Raw genomic sequence first — 21975 nt, 5'->3', positions numbered from 1 at the left:
CTCTCTCCCCCGCCCCTCCCTCCGTGTGCCCGCAGTGATCGAGCAGCTTCCCATGGATCTGCGCGACAGGTTCACCGAGATGCGCGAGATGGACCTGCAGGTGCAGAGTACGTGAGTCCCGCCCCCTCCTCTGCCCGCCCCCTCCCCTCCGCCTCCCGCCGCTGCCCTCCGCCTCCCTCTCCCGGCCCGCCCCGCCGGCAGGGGGCGCCCGATCCCCGCCGCTCCCTGCGCCCCGCTGCGGGGCAGGAAGGCGACCGGCGGGGGCGGGGAGCTGGGAGCGAAGCGCCGCCGCCGCCGCAGGTGCTCCGATTTCCGCCGGCATTCCGCCGCTCCCCGCGGTTCCCCGCCGCCCAGCCCGGGCCGCTCGCACCCCCGCCCGCCGCCAGCCCGCGCTCCAGCAGCTCCGCTCCGCCGCGAGGAACGCCGTCCCGTCGCCCCGTCCAGGCTGCCGGCCGCCCTGTGTCTCCTCCGGCTTGTTGGCGGCGGGAGGCGGCGCTGCGGAGGCCCGGCCCGTGGCGAGGAGCTGCCGGCACACAGCGAGGGGCGGGGCGCGTTCGCCCAGCGCTCTGACACGCCACGGCCCACATCCGTGCGGCTGGGGCTGGTCGGCTGCTGGGCTTGTGCTGCTCCCTGGGGTTTTATGTGGCACGTCCCAAACTCTCGAGGTTTTTGGTCCCTAAGAGCAGTGATGGTGGTTCGGATCAGGAGCTGCACCCCACTCTTTCAGCGGGTCGTTTTGGTTTTGAAACCTTCCAGCCAGCTCCTCTCACCGCAGCGTACAAGAATGAGTTTTTGCCCGTGCTCTTAGGCTTTAGTTGACGCTAAACCACATACACGTTTCCTTTGTAGGTCGTTTTGTATGTGCTTAGCACCTGCAGCTGTTAACAGGATGTGTTCCCCTTTGATCCTTTCCAGCAGTCCCCTCTGGGGCTCATGTCCCACAGCACCCAGTGAGGTGTTGCTGTGTTAACACGCAATAAATGTGTTCGTCTGCAAGTGAGAGGCAAAGGTCTTTGTTAATGTAACTTAGACAAGAGATGAGAGGATTCCTCAGTGCCAGAGGGGTTGGAGTATCTCAAAGAAGAATGAGAGAAAGAGCAAATGTTGAAATAACAACTGAGTGTTATACAGTAACATAAAATCTGCACCATGCTTTTAGTTTCTTACTTAGTAGGATCACAGTTCTGGGACTCATCAGCCTGGAGAAGAGAAGACAGGGAGATGATCTCATCACTGTTGATAAATATCTGAAATGCAGGAGTGAAATGGATGGGGTGGACTCTTTTCAGTGGTGCCCAGCATCAGGACAGGGGAAAACAGGTTCAGACAGGAAGTTCCATACAACATGAAGAAAACTTGTTTGCTGTGTGGGTGACAGCATTGAAACAGGCTGCCCAGAGGTCATAGAGTCTCCTTTGGAGATATTCAAGACTTCATTTGGATGCTTTCCGGTGTAAGCTTTTCTAGAGGATCTGCTTTAGCAAGGATGATCCTTAGAGCTTCCTTCCAAACACTATGATTCTGTGATTCTTTAAACCAGTAGTTTAACATATAATAGTTTGAAGTGAGGCCTCAGGCTTTCTCTTGGGTATTTATTATTGATAGCCAGTGCTGCCAAGATTATAGTGGTGTCATTTCCTTTGCTTTAACTGGACGTAGTGAAAAACACTGAATATTTGTATACAAAGACCAACCCTATGACCAGAGGAAGGTTTTCTTGGGCTGTGGTTCTTCGGGGATTCTTGCAATGATTGACAAGGCATCTGAATGCATTATGAAACTTCTGGACTCAGATCTCTTCAGCTGTCAGTTTGACAGCTCATGTTAAACACGTCTCATGTTAAACACGTCTTGTGAACCTGTGGATTGTTGTGGTGCTGAGACCCAGGAGGTGCTGTGAAGGATCAGCGTCTCTTGAGTAAACTCTTCGAAAGGGCTGACAATAGCAGGACACGGGGAAATGGTTTTAAGTTAAAAGAGGGAAGATTTAGGTTGGATGTTAGGGGGAAGTTCTTCACTAGGAGAGTGGTTAGGCCCCGGAACAGGCTGCCCAGGGAGGTTGTGGATGCCCCGTCCTTGGAGGTGTTCAAGACCAGGTTGGATGGGGCCCTGGGCAACCTGATCTAGTAAATGTGTATGTTTGGTGGCCCTGCCAGGCAGGGGGGTTGGAACTACATGATCCTTGACGTCCCTTCCAACCCGGGTCATTCTGTGATTCTGTGTGATTCTGTGATTCTGTGACCTGTATCAGAACCATGTTTTGGTGGGCGATACTGGCCCAGAAACCTGTGCAAGCCTTATTTAGAGATAACACAGCTGCTGTGTTTGAGAGTGAATGATGTTTGGATCATTCAGACTTTGAATGGGGCAGATTTTGGTGCTCATCATCAGAAGATAAATCAGCAGACAGGTATATGCTGGGTGCCTTGATAAGGCTTCTGTGGGAAAAGTGAAGAACATCACGGTTAAAAGTTAGTCACGAGCTCTGAGACATTTGCACACAGAGTATAGAATGTTTTTCCCCTACATAGGTTCAAATCATGGGTTACCAGCCAAGCTCTAGAAAAAAAAAAGCCTGTCTTGTAATAGAATTTCTGTCATCTCTTCAGGAATCTGTTCTAAGAAATCAGCATGTGTGAATGAAGTAGCACAAAGGAAAGAGAGGTGAGAGGGGAGAGAAGCTGAAGGGTCTTGAGTGTATTGTGGAGGACCTTCCATGTGATGTAATAGAGCTGCCCTGCATTTCTGTTTCCCAGTTCTTCTCTTTCAGGAGACCAAGTTTCTGTGGAAGTTTTCACTTAAACAGTTTCACACAGACTGATATGTGTTCTCAATAAAAAGATAAATGACTTGTATTATTTTTATTCCTCTGTCTATGGAGCTGTTGTAATAATAATCTCAAGGTTGTTTTCAAGCTCGGAATAGGAGGTAGAACCTTTTGTCCTTTAGCTTTATGGACCAAATTATAGTCACTTGATGAAAGAACAAACCTTCTGGAAGCCTCACTTGTTGCTCAGTCATTATCCTCCCTAAGCATAACACAGTGCAAATGGAAAATGTTCATTTGACTGCTCTGTTTGTCTGGGTCTCAGTCATCTTGTTGTGAACCTTGACAACAACTATTTTGGCTTGGGATAAATTGTTCTCATTCCTGTCTAAAATTGTTAGTTTGCTGTTGCTTTTGATTCTGGCGATTACCTGCATAGGTAATATCAGTAATTCTTTGCTCACTTACTATACTTGATTTTTCATCATTTGCTTGAACAACTATTCTGGTTGTTGCTGAGGCTTTGCAAAACATAAAGACTTGAGGCTCTGTTGGATTTGAGGAACTAACTATGCTTGCAGATTCATTGATTTCTTGAGCTAGATACTTGCACTCCCACCCTATCACATAGTGCAGTTTTAGTGCTGGCTTCTGAAAAGTGTCTTTATGATTTTACACCGAGAGCTTGAGATCTGTAGGTAGGTGGTGCGTTGTCTTGTTTACCTTGAAACTGTTGTCTGGATTGTATTGCTGAAAGTTCCATTTAAATAATAATTGCAGTACTGTCCCTTATCTTGGGACTAGCCAGGCTGTCAGAGCGAGTTTGACTGAAGCAGCTGTTTGGTTTTGCACATACGCAAGTTGTTGCATGCACAAATGTCCAGCTGTTGAAATATTAAGCTTGATGCTTTTTATAAAGGATGATGGAGGGAAAGTGAGTCCCTCTTCCTGCTTCAATAAATAACCAGATGAGTAACTTATGGTTGACGTTTTCCTTTCTTATAATATGTTGGGTAATTGTTTTACTTCTTCTCCTTGAGATATTTCTCAGCTACATGTAAGGGAGAGTCCTGTCCATGGTATCCCATCAGTGCGTTTACCTCTTGATTCTACCATATGGCAGTTAGGGGATGGGAATAAGCCTTTGAGCGTTTTCAGTTGCTCTTGTTCTTCCTAGCATACAGTGGAAAGAGCCTTGAGTTAAGGGTTGACTCTAGTTGCTCTTCTCTTTTAAGGCACTGATTTTTGCAATTATTTGGTTTCGTATTTGACTGTTTCTCTTAGGAGAGCATTTTGTTACCTGCTCAGTTTGTAACTGGCTAGAATGTTTCAATGTCAGCAGTCTCGAGCCCTGGGTGAGGAGTTTGGGTCATGGTTTAAGTCACCACCACTGCTCTTAGGGGCAAAAATCCTTTAGAACTTGGAGTCCTGCCTTTCCCAAGTGGAGAGCACAAGAACCTTGATGTGAATCCTACTAGAATGCAATTCTGCTTCTTGGAAATTAAGGTAAATATTCCCCTCCTCTGTCCGCTGTCACTTGTTTCATTCTTTTTACTTACTTATTTCTTTTTGCTATAATAATTTACACCTCGGTCCTGTCAACTTTGTTTCAGAAAAAAAAATCCACCTTATTTTGTAATGTTTATGTATGTGAGAAGATAATATTTATTTTTAATATTTTCCCGTGCAGATGCAATGGATCAGCTTGAGCAGAGGGTCAGTGAGTTTTTTATGAACGCAAAGAAGAACAAACCCGAATGGAGAGAAGAACAGATGACATCAATCAAAAAAGTAAGGATATCGCAGGAGTGGGGTGCATTTATTTTTTTTAAGAGAGATAACCTTAGGAAAAAGTAGTTTATAATTGAATGAAGGCTTAAGCATTCAGAACTGTGACTTCCTCTGGGCATTCACAGAGATGCATAGAACTTACTTAGAGGAGAAAAATGACTGGAAAGTTTTTTTGATCAAGCGTTTCTTCTAAGTTTTGCTGAGTATTTACTACTGTTATTGAATCTTTAAAAAGTGAATCTTGGAGTGATTAAACCGGGTACTAGAATTGCAACTTGTGTATTTTCTTCCTGCTTTGTAAGTTAATTGGCATTATTTTAAAGGTTGTTTTTCAGTCTTAACTTCAACATCCCCTCTGATTCTGCACGTGTCTTTGTATATAGTATTTATGTGGTATACGTACCATGGAAGAATAAGAAGATGGATGTGTTTTCTGTTTGCTTTTATCATTTGACACTTGGCGTTGTTGGTATTATTAGCAGGGTAGTCCATCATTTTGGCAGGTGACAAATCCTTTCTAGTCCTCCTACACTTGTAACTTCAGTCCTTAGACAGCCAAGGTTTATTTTTTCCTTAATTAAAATAAATAAATTATCTTAATAGAAAAGAAAAAAAAAAAAGAACACCAAAACCAACAAAACACAATGAAAGTCAAAACTCTGACTTCACTAGAGTAAATTAAAAAGAAAAATGACTTTAATGGGATTAAGATGTGAGTTTTCACCTGAGGTAGGTACTTTTCGGTGGAAACTGAAATAAAAAGGCACTTAAACTTGTTTGAACCTAGAGATAAATATGCTTATACTAACTATAAAAGGGGACTTATCTATAGTTTTTCATTATTTAGAGCAGATTTTAAAATTGCAACTTTAGTCAGTTTATTTTATAAAAATTTATTAGTTACAGCATCTTTAAAATACATTAATTTACAAATTTACATTATGTACTTAGTTTTCTATATATCTAACTACAGTGTTGAAAAGACCTCCAATCACAAAACTGTGTAGCATCATTTGAAAGACAGTAGTTTCTTCAATGGTCTTAAAGGCCCATATCAAGTACAAGACATTATTTCATGTTGAGGCCATAATGCTGCATAGTAAAAAACACATTGAAAAGTGTTTCTTTTTCTTGCAGTGAACCACGTTGTGAAATATAAGTGTCATTGTGGGGGGAAGTGTGCATATCTTGTAGTTTTGCTTTGTATAAGCAGTAAATAGACAGCTGATATAGCTCTCATCTACCGTTTAGCTTATTGTTGTTTACAATAGTATCTCAGTCATTCTGAAAACTGATTTCAGTTTCTGCTTTTAATGTACACTTTGTGCTAGGTTAGAATAGCTTAAAACAGCTGAAATTAATTCAGTTACATTCATGACTTAAAAGCATTCTCTTTCTACCAGGATTATTATAAGGCTTTGGAAGATGCAGATGAGAAAGTACAGCTGGCTAATCAAATATATGATTTGGTAAGTATACAAGAGGTTTGTAGTGAATTACCTGAATTTATATCTTCAGGAGTTCAGAACATATTAATAAGTGCTATAGTTGTGTTATTTGTACTCTTACATCAGCTTCAGACAGATTAGTTTTCTCTTTTAGAAAGAGACTTTTAATGTAATTTCCCTGAGCAGCATTACCTCTTCTAAAGGGCATTTCATGTACTGTTCTTTCTCTTCCAGTCTCTATACCCATACTCAAAAAAACCCCAAATGCTCTTAGCCTTTTTTCTCGTAGCAAACACATAGTATTTTCTCTTGGAGCATCATCACCTGTAGTGAGAGGAGGGCTTCTGGCTGCTGAGCCAATATGCAGCTTTGGTGAATCCTGTGATTCAATGGGCAGCTGGGGAGCAGAAGCCCATTTTAGTGCTAATTCCGAGTGGGAAGTGCAGGTGACCAAGAAGTTATGATTCCTTTTGTTCTTACATGTGCTTAGTTCTGAGTGGTGGAACACTGCTGGAATGGAAGTTCTTAGCAGACCAGATAAAAAGGTGTATCTTGTGGTTGTCCAACTGCTTAGCTTGTCTGGGCTGCACTTAGCAAACAAGAATTGCCAAGGGCCATGTATAAAATATAGAATAGATTTAATGCTTATCATAACAAAACTTTTTTTAAACGCATTTATATTAAAACATAAAAAACAGGGAACAATAAAAACATAAAACTAATTTGATGTTTGACCTTGTTTTTGTGAAACATGTGCATCAGGCTGGTTTTATGGCAGTGGTTGCCATTCTAGGGAGTTCACAGGGTATTCATCCGAGATTTGTGATGAAATATTTCTCTTCCTGTACTTCATCCTTGACGATAATCGTTCACAAATGTATGTACTGCCAAAAACTGAAGGCGTGAATAAACGTGACCATGAAGTGAGGGGTACTTTTCTCTGGAAAGACGGGGCTTATGAAAGTTTGGTAAAGAGACATGACAAAATTTTTCTTTGAGTTGAACCCTGATTGCAACTCATTTTGCAGTGAGTTTGCACTCACATTGTAATTGCACAAGTAATGGATTTCTGTTGACTGAAACTGGAGTTGCAAATATATTAAAAAAGGGATTTCTTTTTTTTGAAGTACTGAAACCTATTCTCACATTTCTTTATGAAAATGGAAAGCACAGCTGAGCTGTTTTCACTGTTTACAAGACTGTATTTAGCCGATGTATCAAAATGCATCCAACTATTTTCCATTACTTGAGCTTGCCATAATTTAAGTTTCATTTCAAATGCTGTTAATGTTTGAAGTCTATCACAGATGAAGTGATTTTTCACCTTGAAGAAGCGTGTTTAACTCTTTTAAATGAACGATCAAATCCTCCAAAAATGCTGGATTTATGAGCCATTTTTAATCTTTGTGACCTGGCACAAGTTTTCCTTTTGATTCCGTGAAGAACTTGATTTCACTTTGGAGAGTCTTTTTAGCGTTTTACTCTGACTTAGCCACCTTCCTTCAGGAAGGTAAATCATTACCTCATAAATACATCCATACTTTTAATGAACTGGCGGTGATTCGGTCCCTTGGACTTGCTGAAATTCACAGCTTTGTGATTTCTATGACATCATCCAATTTTGAAGCTTTTGCACATATATTTTCTTCATGTCTGATGCAGTGAGATACAGATGGTAACTGCATCATCATCTACTAGTTTTGTAAGTCCATCTTTTTTTACCAGCCATCACTGGGTCACCATCAGTAGCTATACTAGATATGTTGACAAAGGTTAAAGAAAATTGCTTTAATGTATTTTTTTACTGATTCAAATAAATCAGGTTTAGTTTTGACTTTCAGTGGCACCAAAGAAGCCGTTTCTTCAGTGATGTTATATTTGTTATCAACACCTCTAGTGAAAATGGCAAGTAGAGCTATCTTTTTAATCAGGACATGCAATATCCATTGTGCTTTCCATAAACTCACTATTAGGAAATGGTTGTTATTTATTTATTTATTGCAGTCAGATTTGCTATCGCATTACTAGCTTCTATAACAGAGTTCATTTCGGTTTATTTTTATATTTTGTTAAAGTGACGGACTTTTTTCAGTTCTACTGTTTTGTATTTACAAAGCATTCCCCCATATGCATCAAATTTGGCAGCATGTTTCTGCATAGAATGTCTCTTCAAATTGAAACCTTAACAAACTGACATGATTTCTTGCTATATTATGCCATATTATGTGCCAGCACTGCACTGTGAGCTGAGTTGGGTCACACGTATCCTGTGGGTTGGACGTGCCTGATGTGGTTATTCATGTTCCAGAACCGGACACGATTTACTGTTGCATTGTCTCCAAAACAGGTAGACCGTCACTTGAGAAAACTGGACCAGGAACTTGCTAAATTTAAAATGGAACTTGAAGCAGACAATGCTGGAATCACAGAAATATTAGAGCGACGTAAGTATGCATAATTTTCTTAAAATAATTGACAGATTTTTTGTCACTTTACAAAAGTAAGACACAATGAAGTTGTTATTGGCCAGCAGTGTTTCCACTCATTTTGCAGTTTTGCTTTGACCTGCATACTTTTTTAAGGCAGTGATTCTCAAATTTTAGTTCAAACTTTGATTTTTACCAGTGGAATCAAAATGCGACTGAGAAGTTAGAATAATTTCTCTTTTTAATAGTGCTGTTGTCCATATGAATAGGTACAGGAAGGTATAGAATTCTTTAAACTTGTTATTAATACTGCAGGCATTCAGGAAAGTTTTGCAGTCTAAGCTTAACCTACCAGGCCTGTTGATTGCCACCAGATAGAGGAGGGTGGATGTCCCAGTTGTAGGCATGGAATCTCAGGTAAGCTTAGCTACTTTGTGGATCTTTGTGGAGAAGAGAATGGATGATTTTGTCAGAAGGTGGTTACCAAGGAACATTTTGAGGAAGAAACCTGCAAGCTTAACAAATAATGCAGCACTGCAGCTAGTGTTCAGAGTGTAAATGGGACGTAATGTGATGGTTTTAAGGCAAACTAGGTGTGGAAAAATCCAGCCCTCCATACCTTTTAGTATTTAGGTGTCAAGTTCAAATGTGGTGATGGTAAATTTCAAAGTTGTTACAGCATGTGTTATTATGAAGCTAATAGTCAGTGACTGTTTTTCATAGCCAAGGCTAGTGAAAAGTAACCCATGTCACCTGAAGAAATAAGGGGTAAATATTCTTTCTTTGAACTTTGTCATAAAAGCTAATTTTCCTCAAAATTTTGTTTGTAATTGCTTGCTTGTTTGTTTGTTTTTAAATAAGAGGCACAAAAAGAAAACTGCTAATTAGGTGTTGTTAATGAGCAACTGCAGAAGAGAGCGACTAGTTTATTTTTGAGTCCAAGCTGCAGTTTTAAGATCTGATGCTGACTTTATTTGGGCCATTTGTTTGGCAAGGTAGGTAGGATTTTGAAAACTGAAAACACAAATGAACCAGACTGTATTTAAGATATTACTTAATATTACGTAATAAAACATGAGGTAGAATGAAAAGCCTGTTAACATTTTTAGCTTTCAGAGTAAAAATGTATTACTGAGGTTCCTCCAGAGGGCAGCCTTTGGACTAATTCACAGCGTGATTAAAGTTAGTTTAGCCTTTCCTTTCCTCCCTCCTTTTTCTATTTCCACTTGGGATATTTTCAACATCGGTGATTTTGAATACAGATGTATGACAGAATGTTTGGTCAACTTGAAACGTATTTCTGGTCTTAGTGTGCTTTGAGTCATTATGACAAGAAGGGAAATCACCTCATTGATGCAGTTTACATCTTAGCTGTGTTTCAATACTTATCCTCATAAATGTGTCTACAGTTTTCAGTTCAAATAAGCACATATTGTCAGCACTTCTAGTGCAACTATACCGGCCTGTATGCAACTTACTGGAACAAGAGGGCCAATGTCATCCTGGCCTGCATGAGAAATAGCGTGGCCAGCAGGAGTAGGGAGGTAATCATCGCCCTGTTCTCAGCACTGGTGAGGCTGTACCTTGACTACTCTATTCAGTTTTGGGCCCCTCACTGCAAGAAAGACTTGGAGGCCCTGGAATGTGCCCAGAGAAGGGCAATGAAACTGGTGAGGGATCTGGAGCACCAGTCTTATGAGGAGCGGCTGAGGGAGCTGGGATTGTTTAGTCTGGAGAAGAGGAGGCTCAGGGGAGACCTCATTGCACTCTAGAACTTCCTGAAGGGAGGTTTCCTCAGTTGGACCCAAGGAAATGGCCACAAGTTGTGCCAGAGGAGGTTTAGATTAGACAAAAGGAAAAACTTCTTCTCTCAAGAGAGTGGTCAGGCTCTGGAATGGATGCCCAGGGAGGTGGTGGAATTGCTCTCCCTGGCAGTGCTCAAGAGGTGTCTGGATGAGGAGCTACAAGATATGATTTAGTGGCTTCTGGTAGCAGTGGTAATGGGAGGACGGTTGGACCAGATGATCTTGTAGGTCTTTTCCAACCTTGTGATTCTATGATTCTATGAAGTTGTACATTGAAAGCAGTGTTGTTCTAGGTTCTCAATATTGGCCTTGATTTTTAACTTTTCTTTGATGAGTTGCACAGCAGTGGTCAGCAGTTTATATTTTAAAACCTTCCTGTTAAAAAGGCTTACAAGAGTAAAGTCCTGTTTAACTGTGTGTGTCAAGGCTGGGGTGCAGCAGGCCCAGCACTTCCAGCTGGGCAAGGCAAGTGATTATACCCCTTATTCTGCACTGTGTGGCCTCACCTCGAATACTGTTTGTAGTTTTGGGCATTGCGGTATAAGAAGTATGTAATGCTGTTAGAGAGATCTAGAAGTGGGCTATGAAGATGGGAAAGTCATCTGAGGAGTAGCAGGGGTCCCTTGGTTTGTCCAGCCCAGAGAACAGAAGGCTAAGAGGAGACCAATGGTGGCCTCCCTGTCTGGTGACACAGGGCTGGAGGGAACAGCATGAAGCTGTCAGGGGAAGGTTGGATGAGTGTTTGAGAAAGGTTGTTCACCATAGGGTGGTTGGGCACTGGAACAGGCTCCCCAGGGCAGTGGTCATGGCCCCAGGCTGCTGGATTTCGAGGAGCATTTGGACAACATTTTCAGACACATGATTTGAATTTTGCGTGGTCTTGGGAGAAGAAAGAGATTTGACTCAAAACCTTGTAGTTCCCTTCCTATGTGGGATATACAGTGATTTGACTTAGTTGTTCCTGGGAACTTCCTTTGGGAAAGATTCTAACTCATATCCTTCCAATTAATATAAGTATTTGCATAGTGTTCTGGTTAATACTGTAAGAACTTAGTTTCTGAAAAATCATTCCACTGTATAAAATTTTCTGGCCTTTTTACCTCCATTCTTAGGATCCCTGGAGCTGGATACACCATCTCAGCCTGTGAATAACCATCATGCCCATTCTCACACTCCAGTAGAGAGTGAGTATTTGATAGATAAAAGCATATTAGGCCTTTTAAGGTTTATTTGTCATTAAGTACATTTATTTCATTTTCCTCCAAATGCTGGAAAAATTGGCATAATTAAATGGTGATCATGCCTATTCGAAAAAACTGCGAGTGAAATAAAAAAGTTTTGCTGGTGGCAGTTAGCTGAAAGTGCTATTTTATTATCTGTAGTTGTTAACAGTTTTACTTTTAAACTGAAAAGGCTTTTCCATTTAAGTTCACTTCATTTGTTTTTCTTAGAAAGGAAACACAATCCATCATCTCACCACGGTGCAACAGATCATGTTCCTGAGAAGAAGTTCAAATCTGAAGCGCTTCTATCTACCCTTACTTCAGATGCCTCTAAAGAAAATACACCAGGTAGTCTTAATTGTCTTACATTTTATTACTTTTTAATGGAGGGAAGAGAAATCCAACTATGTGTGTGGTTTTTTTTACTTTTTTTTTTTTTTTTAATACACATATCAAAGACCCAAACACTTCTCTCTGGGATTTTCAGTCATTTTAAAAATGAGAAATTGCAGACATTGTTACTCATCCATGTTGTGCATGAAGCTCATTGGCCTTGTTGTCATTTGACAGCTGTGTGTTGGCTGTTTCTTTTTATTGACGCTGTTTGGAAGAGGATAGCAGTATAGTTGTCATTCATCCAGTGGTAGAAATGTAAGAGATCCATGCATTATTTTGAGGAAAAGAAGCCCATGCAGTGATTTCCAAAGTAGGAAAAGAATATTCATTCATCTTGTAAGGGTTGCTCTGACCTAGCATTCAACTATGTTCAAATCCTTCTGAATGTTGTGTGAAATGCAGCCATGTAAGACGGCCCTTTGATTAGTGCATAAAAACATAGCACAGCTTTCTGTCAGTTTTCAAAATAGGGATACTTTGTAGATTCTTTTCTGAAAATGAAAGGTTATGAGAAGGCATTAATGAGTAAAGTACACTGGCTTTTGGAATTTAATGCTGTTCAGAATTTTTAAATAGTTTTCTTCATAGTCATTTATCTTTAAGGAATTTCACGAGTAGGTAAATAAAATGGAACTGCATTTGAACAGCTGTCAGGAAATCTGGTGCATTCGAGTTGTGATTTTTAGATTTTAGAGTTAAGATTGTTTGAAGTGTTGTCTTAGGGGAAGTTTAGTTGTACAGTAAAATTCTGGATTTCTCAGTCATTACAGTAGTCAATATACTTTCAACTGAGGTTGGGCTTATATAGTCATAACAGCTGCATTATGTCTCCATATCTCTGAGTGTGGTAGTGAGGACTGCCTTTCTGAAAGTATTCCTTGCATGCAAGGGTAGATGTTTAAGTAAAAAACAAGCAGCATCAAAACATTTTTTTAGAACTTCTTTCCAAATGATCGGCCGGCCTACTCTGCATAAACGGAGTTCCTAATCTTTCACTGGTTGTCATATATAACTCTTCTTAAGATGCAAAGGAATTTAGTTTCATGTTGAATTTCATGAATGTGTTCTGTTCATCAAGGGTGTCGAAACAATAATTCATCATCCTCTTCAAACAATACATACAATACAAACTCTTCTCAACCATTGGCATCATATAACCTCGGCTCATTATCTTCAGGATCGGGGGCCGGTGCTATTACCATGGCAGCAGCTCAAGCAGTGCAAGCTACGGCACAGGTAACGTCAAAACATTCTCACATGCTCATCAGCCTGCCACCCGCTATTCATTAAGAAGGAATACTAGTAATTTTTTTTATCACGTACAGCTAATGTGATGTAGTTCTCATTGTCATTGTGTATGTGCTACAGTTTCATCCTTTAAAAATTCCATAGGACAACTCATTTTGTAGCTTTTCTTGCGGGATATTCATACCCATTTTTACCAATTACTGTGCATCACTTTATTAAAGAAATAACTGGTGAATCTGTGGCAATAATAGTAGCCTGGTGTGTCTTTAGAACTCTACTGTGTAATCTGATACAATATCAGTATTCTTTTTTAGATGAAGGAAGGAAGAAGAACATCCAGTTTAAAAGTCAGCTATGAAGTATTTAAGAACAATGATCTTCAGCTCAGAAGAAAATTTTCATTATCTAGAGATTCAACTGGGTATTCATCATCAGCTCTGGCATCTACATTAACACAGACATTAAGTTCATCAAGCACAGATTCACGAAGTGGCAGAAAAAGCAAGTAGGTTTTCTTGTTGACTGCAGTTGACAACTAAACTTTCGCTTAATGGTCATAGGCCATATTAGAAATACTTTGTATTTAATATGAATGGGGTTTAAAAACACAAGTGGAAAGTCATTATTCCTTGCTGGCCTTTTTTTGTACAGGACTTTATTCTTTTCTCCGCTGTTTTCTTTTTCCTTATGCAAATTCAGTCCAAGGTTTTCAAGAAATATTTTGATTTATTCTTTTGTCTGTTGTACCGTCTAGTTTCTTTCATCATTTTTCTCTCTACAGGAGAGAAGATCTGACCTAAATGTAAATGTTGGAAATCAGCTGTGCAGTGCTTTCTAGATGGTTTGAAATAGATGTGGAGATTTCCTTCATGCCACTTTATAAATAACCAGAATGTATTGTGATGTCTGACCATCTAGGACAGGAAGCAGGGCGAAATTTACTTCTGATAAAAAGTGATTTTTGAGGACTCTAAAGTATTGTTTGAAGGATTTTATCCCAGAATGCTTGTATTTTAAACTGACTTACTCTTTTTCTTTTTTTTTTTTTCATTCATACATATTTATTTTCACTCACAGCTCACTTAAGAAGTTTGTTTTAGAATCGTTTCTCATCTACATATGCCTTGGGTGTCAGATCTGACTTATAACCAAAAATACAGAATTTGTATATTGACATTGTTCCAGGGGAGTGATAGCTGATGCTTCATTGGAGATTAGCATAGAATTAGTTATCTTAACAGTAATTTATTGCACATGACATTGTAACATTATTAACTGCAAATGCCTGCTTTATCATATACATTTTCTTAATGGAGGCTTGACACTAAGGGTACCAGTAAGGGAAAAAAAATTGTAAAGTGAAACATCCAGTAAAGCCGTCTGACAATTTAAAGCTGTTCAGTTCCACAGATTAGAATAGCCTGACTATAAACTGTTAAGACTGATTTCTGAAGAGATTCAGTTTTGCTATTGCAGTGCTTGAATGAAATGTGTTAAGGAATGTCACTTCAGGATTTACATACTATAGTATTTCAGTCAACAAGGAATTGCTTCTACTTGCCAGTAAATTAACTTAAATTATGGTATGTTTTTTTTTTTTTCTTCAGAAACAACAACAAATCCTCAAGTCAGCAGTCATCATCATCTTCCTCTTCATCCTCTCTGTCATCATGTTCTTCTTCATCTGCACTGGCACAAGAGCTGTCCCAGCAAACAACAGTAATACCAGAGTCTGACTCTAATAGCCAGGTTGACTGGACCTACGATCCAAATGAGCCACGTTACTGCATCTGTAATCAGGTAAAAACATTGTCCAACCTGAAATATAACCAGATATGCTGTTTCACTGCAGGTGAGCTTCTTGCTCTGATAAGCTCATTTAAAAACATCAGAATTTCAATACTGCAAATAGAATGCTTTTGTTTCCTTAATAGTAATATGACAGGACATGGGAAAATGGTTTTAAATTGAAGGAGGGAAGATTTAGGTTGGATGTCAGGGGGATGTTCTTTACCAAGTGTGGTGAGGTGCTGGCACAGGCTGCCCAGAGAGGTTGTGGATGCCCCGTCCCTGGTGGTGTTCAAGGCCAGGTTGGATGGGGCCCTGGGCAGCCTGGTCTAGTATTAAATGGGGAATTTGGTGGCCCTGCATGCAGCAGGGGTTGGAGCTTCATGATCTCTGAGGTCCCTTCCAACCCAAGTCATTCTATGATTTCATGAAAAATGAATTCAAAGGCCCAAGCAAAAAAAGCCAGTTTTCCTGTAATGTGCTACATGTGGAGAGCTCTAAGTCTCTTCCTGAAGAATTTAGGAATAATTAAATTCAAAGTTGAATACGATCACAGTGAATTTACTTCAAATCTGAAGTTAGAGTAATACTTTTTTCTCTCATACGTTCCTCCTTTTGTAAATTTAATAATGGAGAAGTTACTGTTTTTGTAAAGGGCACTCAGAAAACTGAAAGACTGAATGACAGCATGAGAATTTTGTTTTTAAAAATGCCTATTCTGATTTTATAGTTTTAAGTGTTAGTTTTTTTCTCTTTAAGAGTTTACAGAATTCTTTGGTTCTTTTGAAAGTATTTGATTGTTTATTTCAAATAGTTCTTGAAGATGTCATGTGTGCAAAGGAAATGCTAGACATAGATATATTTGAAAAAATGGAGAACAGCAGCACTCAGTACCAAAATGTACTTAGTACAAGGGTTTCTTACCTGACCTGAAAAAGAAACAAAAACCTTGAATTCCATGCCTTCGAAAGTGTTGTTTTTATTAATAAGGTGTTTTGTTTTTTTTTCCTTCTTTTTAACTAGGTGTCCTACGGTGAGATGGTTGGCTGTGATAACCAAGATGTAAGTAATAAAGTTCAGAACATTCATAAGAAAAGCCTTGTGCATGTAGCTGTTATTTACAGGAGTTACGAGTTACTTTTCTGTAGTGCTTCCTATGTTTTCAGTTTTAGTGCAAACAGGGACAAGTACAGCTCTTGGTTTGTTTCACATACACACAAGAAATAATTATTTTTCCTTTTTCCATTCAAATTACTTACTTCACTTCAGACTTAAATACATAGGTTGGGTGGGAACAAGCAGAAAGCATAAAAGAAATCATTTTTAATATTCATCTTTTCAGCCATGTAGGAGTTCCATGTATTTCTCCTTGTTTAATCACAGTAAGGTTCAATTACTGTGCGTAACTTCAAACAGAAGTAGAACTTAAAGATTTGTGTGAGAATTACGGTGTGAATTAATGATGTGCATATGAGTTGAAGAATTCTTCAGGAAATTTCTCCCCATCTGTCCCCACAGTTCAGATTCTTTTAGACGTCTTCTCTCTTTCCTGATCAAGTTTGACATACTTGAAATACCCCCTTATTTCTGTGAACAGCTAGCTGTATCAGTAGTAATTCCAACTGCCTGATTAAAACAGTGCAGGTTTTTAAAGAGCAAGTGAATGTAATTATGTACTTACTGAGAATCTCCTGCATTCAGACAGAAGTGAATATTACTGTTGTGTTGCTTAAATTTAGCTTGACAGTGTTTTATCATTAGCACAGTATGCTTGTTTTCTATATAAATGTGTCAGTATATGACTCCAGTGATTCTAGTTGTTTTCCTTATGCCATTGAGTGTATGGATATTTAGATTCCCCTTCTTTTTTCCTTTTATCCTATTATTTGCTTGGTATGAAAGGCAGTACCCACACTTTCTACTAGCGCTTCTTTTCATAGAACTGTATGTGATGACAATTTTAAGAAAAAAAAAGCAAAATCCCAAACTCTCTCTAAACTCTGTTTTTATAGTGTCCTATTGAGTGGTTCCATTATGGATGTGTTGGACTGACAGAAGCACCAAAGGGAAAATGGTACTGTCCACAGTGTACAGCTGCAATGAAGAGGAGAGGAAGCAGACATAAATAAATACCTTCGTGTGGAAAAGAAATTGTATACTAAAGGTTTTATGGGGGACTTAAGTAGGGGTAGGAACCCCCACCAGGCTTCCTTGCAACAACTTAAAGAAGGGTTAACATAGCAGTCATAAGATCTTGAACTATTGGCTTTGCTGGTTGTGTTTTAATATTGTACGTAAGCTGTTTATGCACACTGATGTGCTGCAGATACTATTCCAGCAAGCCTCAGATTGTTCCAGTGGCCAACATATGCAGACATTTGTACTGTCAAACCATTTTCTCGAAGCAGTGGGCATTCTACGATGATTCAGTTTTCAGAAGATTCTGATAAGTCAAGATTTTAAATGTATGTTTTATATTCAACAGATATATTCTGCTGCATGTACTGTACTCAAGAGCTGTTATGTAACACTTATGTATATAAATGGTGCAAAAAGTCAGTGCTTCTTAAAAAAAAAAAAAAGACAATGATTTTTAAAATGCCTTTATAGCTTTGGTTCTTTATGAAAAAAAAATTCAGCAGGCTGAAGAAAATGGTTCTTGTATACAGCGGGCTGTTGTCCTCTAGGGTACTGGAGTATGTAAAAACAAAACAAATGCTGTAGAATAAAACAAACTTGTGCCATTAGTCTTAAGATGTTTCTGCTCCAGGGAAGGTGCAGATCATAAGAAGAGAAAAAAGGTGTTAAAGTGATGATAAATTTTTATACCAAATGTGTTTATTTTTGTGTGCAAGTAATCCTTTAAATTTGAATTGTATTAGGTGTTAAAATAAAACAACCTCGACTCCCTCCATTTCATGTTTTCTGTACATCTGTCAAAAAAAGAGAAGGTCTGTCCTTGTCACGGTTTCTGAAGAGCACAGCTGAGTCTCCGTGACAAATTCTTGCCATATTCCTTCTTGAACAGCAGCTTTCACATGAAAGTCAACACATGGATCAGGAAAGATGTAAGAGTATAAATAGCTCATTCAGCTGTGGAGCCTCTGGAGGTATCTACCAGGACCGGTCATGTTAGGGAACTTAAAGGCAGGCCAATACATGTGCGGATCCTTTAAGACCTGGTAAATCAGAGCTGCTGTAGCACAGGATTGGGAATCTTGATTTCTAAATGAGAGCCCCTTAAAAGGTACTTCCCTTGGCCATGAATATAATGGAAATTTTCTCTTTTTTTTTTCTTTTTTTTTTTTTTCCCAGCTTGTTTATTTTGGATGTAGGCTGTAGATTTCCTTTCACAGAAAGTCTCCTTCTGTTGTTTTTGTATGGCTTTTTGGTATGGCAGCAGCACTGAACAGAAACAAGAGTTACTCTTTTTTCCTCCCTTCTTCCTTCCACTACTAAAAAAATGCATTTTCCATTTGGAGCAAAGATTTTATTGTAGTGTTGGAATTCTTTGGGCTGTCTGTGTACTTTCCATGGACCTTCACAGTAGCTTTCCTTGGAACATTTCCAAACACAGTCTCGCACTGAAGTACTCCAGTATCAAGAAAAGGAAGAGTTAGACTTGCTCATATTAGGAACATATGCAGAAAGCTCAGGCTTTATCTAAACCAAAGTGAACCCAGACTTCTATTACAACATCTGCAGATGCCCCATCCCTGGAGGTATTCAAGGCCAGGCTGGATGTGACTCTGGGCAGCCTGGTCTGGTGGTTGGTGAGTTTGCACATAGCAGGGGGTTGAAACTCAGCAATCATTGTGGTCCTTTTTAACCCAGGCCATTCTATGATTCATTTTGTGAGAAGAAAGTTATTAACTTATGTCCATACACTGAGGAAAAATAGATGGAAAGAAAACATTACTGTATTGAAAGAATAGGATATAAGTTGATGAAACAAAAAGCAGGAATGGGCAGTGTAATTAAGATTCCATTAAAAGTGGGAAATTAGCCCACTGTGTGTGTATGTTTCTGTAGAAGTCTCAGACTAAGAAAATAAAAAACCTAAATACTTAAAGACTTGCATATCTAGTTTTGGGAGGCTATTGAGACCACAAAGATAAGAGGAACTATTTGTTCTCCTAGAAACTGGTGCCAATCTGTGATTGGAAGTTAAATAGGTGATAGGTAATCTGGACTTCCCTTGGATTGAGTGACTCAGTCTCTCAAACTAAGGGCTAAATGCAGTAAGAATTGGGGCATTCTATAGCAAATCCTTTCACTGGTGTTGGTAAATGCACCTAAAATGGTGCAAATATTAAATAAGTGTCCACGTTTAGCAAAGCAATTTGCTAATAAAGTCTTCATCCTCATTAGCATTTAAGAAAATAGGGAAGGACAGTAGTGAAAGCAATGCAAAAGGCGAACATGCAAAACAGTCAAACCTGGTGCAGAAATTAGATCAATACAATGGAAAGATGTGAAAGATGTTACAACAAAAGTATGATGATAGGAGGACTGGCATGATTCAGAGGTGCTAAGAAGAAAGGGAGAAAGATTGCTCACCTGTATCAGAAGATTCCAGATTTACAAGGAAAGGTAGAAAGGTCCACCAAGGAGAGATTTCCAGAAAGAGATCCTTCCCCAGTAGCAATCAGCCCTTAAATGAGGTCTAAGAGAGGTGCATCCAGGCTCCACCCCTTCCGGTCACACAGCTGAATTGCCTTCACCTGTGCTCCCAGGGCTGTCTCAGTCCTTTCCTCAGGTGCTCAGTCAGTGGTTCAGGCTGAGACTCAGCAGTTCCCATACACCTGTATCTGTGCTTTTTCTTTTCCCCTATACAGGAAGCCTGTCAGAAGCTAATGGGTCATCAGGTGGCTGAAGTACAAAAAGAACTACAAGACTGTGGTAGAGTAGCTATATTATTTCTTCACCATGTGGGAGGTTAGGAAGATTTGAATAGTGGGGCCTTTGCTGCTTGAAGGTTGCTCTAAAATAAGGTACCTGTAGAAGTGAGTCTGCAACATAAAGCAAACGTCTATGGGAGTTCTAGAAAGATTCATGCAGGGAGAATTTAAGCTGTTGTGCCTGTGTTTGAAAAACACCAAAAGGGCTGAAAAGCAATAAAGATTGTGCCAGTTGTTCAAAAGCTTCAATTTGGGTTTACAAACTCAGTTCTCAGTTCTGCGTGTGTTGGTAAAGATCAGAATTAGTGCATGAGTGAGTAAATATTGGCAGAGTCGCTACCTTGTGTTCATTAGAGTTGTAGGAAAGCTTCTCTTAGGGAAAAAAAAAAAAATAGGCCAGCTTGATGCAGTTTCCATGAGGGCTGGGTGTTTCATTAAGGTTTCTTTAAAAAGCAGTAATGCAGTGAGGAGAGGACGTCTCTTAATGTTACAGGATGTGTAAAATAGAATAGTAAAGGGTAAAGAAGTAAGTTACTGATGTTGCCAATAAGGGGAGGCTGCTAAGGGGTCTCTGCTACTCTGTGGTTATGTGAAACATAGTTAGAGAAGGGTAAATAGCAACAAAGTGTTTGCACTTGCCTTGAGATCTCACAAATAACAAAAATGAAGAGTTAAAGTATCAAAATGATCTCCTGATCCTGTATCTCGTTAAACAGGAGGTGCAATTCAGTGTTTGTTAATTTAATGTGAAATAAGATTTAAAATAGCCCTTGATTCTCAGTTTACCTACATCCGCATCCTCTGAATTAGCTACTGCCGAGTAGGAAATAAATGGTTTTGGAATCACCTCAGGAATTCTGTGGGAACATTGGTATATATCACAGGGATTGCTCTGGTATGGCTATGACAGCCTTACCGTCTTTTGGCACCCAATATGGGGCATGAAGGGTTCAAGATAAGAAATTTGATTGGAATATGGGGTGTATTAGGCCAAAGTTATAGATGTTGTAGCTGTTTAGCTGCTAATTGGCAAGCTCCTGTGCTTGTCATGGAGCTTGCTTGCCTTACTGTATTTTAGAGTCCAGTGCTTGTTAGTGGCTGCTTTTGCTTCTGCTGTTTGCTCTACTCCTTATCATCTTGTTTTGCTGTGCCTGGAAACATTTTGATAACAGCTATGGCCATGAGCCTGGGCTGGCAGATGGCCAGGGCATTGCTGCTGTCCCTGTGCTGCTTACCAGACTGGCTGGAGCTCAGGCTGAACTAAAGCCAGAGGAAATGTGACCTGTGGGTAAATCCATGTGAGAGCACGTACACTCCAAAGTGTTTGTGGCCGTGGAGTTCACTCCAGAGCAGGTACCCCTCAAAGCACCTACGGCCATGGAGAAGTGCATGCTACAGGAGGTACACATTGCAACATCCATGCCTGTGGATAAAGCCATATCAGAGTACCTTGAAGTGTCAGTGGCTGTGGATAAGATCATGACACAGCATGTGCCTGAGGGGATCTCTGAAGGGACTGAAGTGGCAAATGGAACAGGCCGTGCCACAGCAGGTACACCTCAGTGTGACTGTGGCTGTGGCACATCAGAACAAGTAGACATCATAGTATCTATTGCTGATGACACAGTACGTACAACTCTGAAGGGACTCATGGATAAGGCTATGCTGAAGGACATACAGTGGAACTGTAGCCCGTGAATTTGCCCAGGCTGGAAGTAAGGGCAAAGAGAGTTCATCGCAATATTAAACCCTATGACCTAGTCCAAAGGGACAAGAGGTGGAGATTGTAATGCATGTGCCCTTAAATTGTTGTAAATCATGATCTAAGTTGCATATTTTAGTAAGATCTTCAGCAGAAACCACTCGAACCAGCAGAGGATGAGTCTCACAAGAACCAGTGCAAGTGCAGTGATGAGCTGACCCGAGCTGTCTTTGGTATTCAGTAACTCCTCAGAACACACTGCCTCGCCTGTCCCCAGCCACTACTAAGTCATGGGTTGAAATAACTCAGAGGACATTTTATGAGCATTTCATGGATGTGGTCAATCGAGTAAGGGAATGTGTATTAACCAAAGGGTGGTGATTAATGAGGATGGCTTGGAAAGTGTGTGACCTGAGCATGACTTAAGCAGTATGGAGTAAGGGGTGGATATTATTGTGGTTCTAGCTGGGATTAAATTAA

The 21975-nt window shown here is 39.9% G+C and overlaps 1 protein-coding gene across 3 annotated transcripts; it reads left to right on the top strand.

The window, feature by feature from the left end:
- Nucleotides 1-14: 14 nt before the first annotated feature.
- ING3 (inhibitor of growth family member 3) lies at nt 15-17806 on the top strand. 3 transcript variants are annotated; one of them, XM_015853349.2, is made up of 11 exons: nt 15-107; nt 4458-4558; nt 5962-6027; nt 8354-8450; nt 11350-11421; nt 11689-11808; nt 12935-13092; nt 13419-13609; nt 14712-14904; nt 15916-15954; nt 16905-17806. In XM_015853349.2, exons 1-11 carry the CDS (start codon nt 53-55, stop codon nt 17019-17021), a joined length of 1209 nt encoding a protein of 402 aa, XP_015708835.1. In that variant the 5' UTR covers nt 15-52; the 3' UTR covers nt 17022-17806. The 3 variants fall into 3 exon arrangements, with proteins under 3 accessions (XP_015708835.1, XP_015708863.1, XP_015708844.1); XM_015853377.2 differs by lacking the exon at nt 15-107 and adding an exon at nt 2198-4273 and having other exon boundaries at nt 13034-13092; XM_015853358.2 differs by lacking the exon at nt 15-107 and adding an exon at nt 2199-4273.
- Nucleotides 17807-21975: the final 4169 nt, after the last annotated feature.

This window comes from Coturnix japonica, chromosome 1 (genome assembly GCF_001577835.2).
Source record: "Coturnix japonica isolate 7356 chromosome 1, Coturnix japonica 2.1, whole genome shotgun sequence".
NCBI lineage: Eukaryota > Metazoa > Chordata > Aves > Galliformes > Phasianidae > Coturnix > Coturnix japonica.
Note: the sequence above shows the minus strand (reverse complement) of the source record. Positions and strands in the feature narration are given on the sequence as shown.

Coding starts and splice junctions, on each gene's coding strand:
- ING3 (XM_015853349.2), top strand. CDS start 53: ATGGATCTGCGCGACAGGTTCACCGAGATGCGCGAGATGGACCTGCAG. Junction 13,093..13,418: donor CAGTGCAAGCTACGGCACAG/GTAACGTCAAAA, acceptor ATTCTTTTTTAG/ATGAAGGAAGGAAGAAGAAC. Junction 14,905..15,915: donor GTTACTGCATCTGTAATCAG/GTAAAAACATTG, acceptor CTTTTTAACTAG/GTGTCCTACGGTGAGATGGT.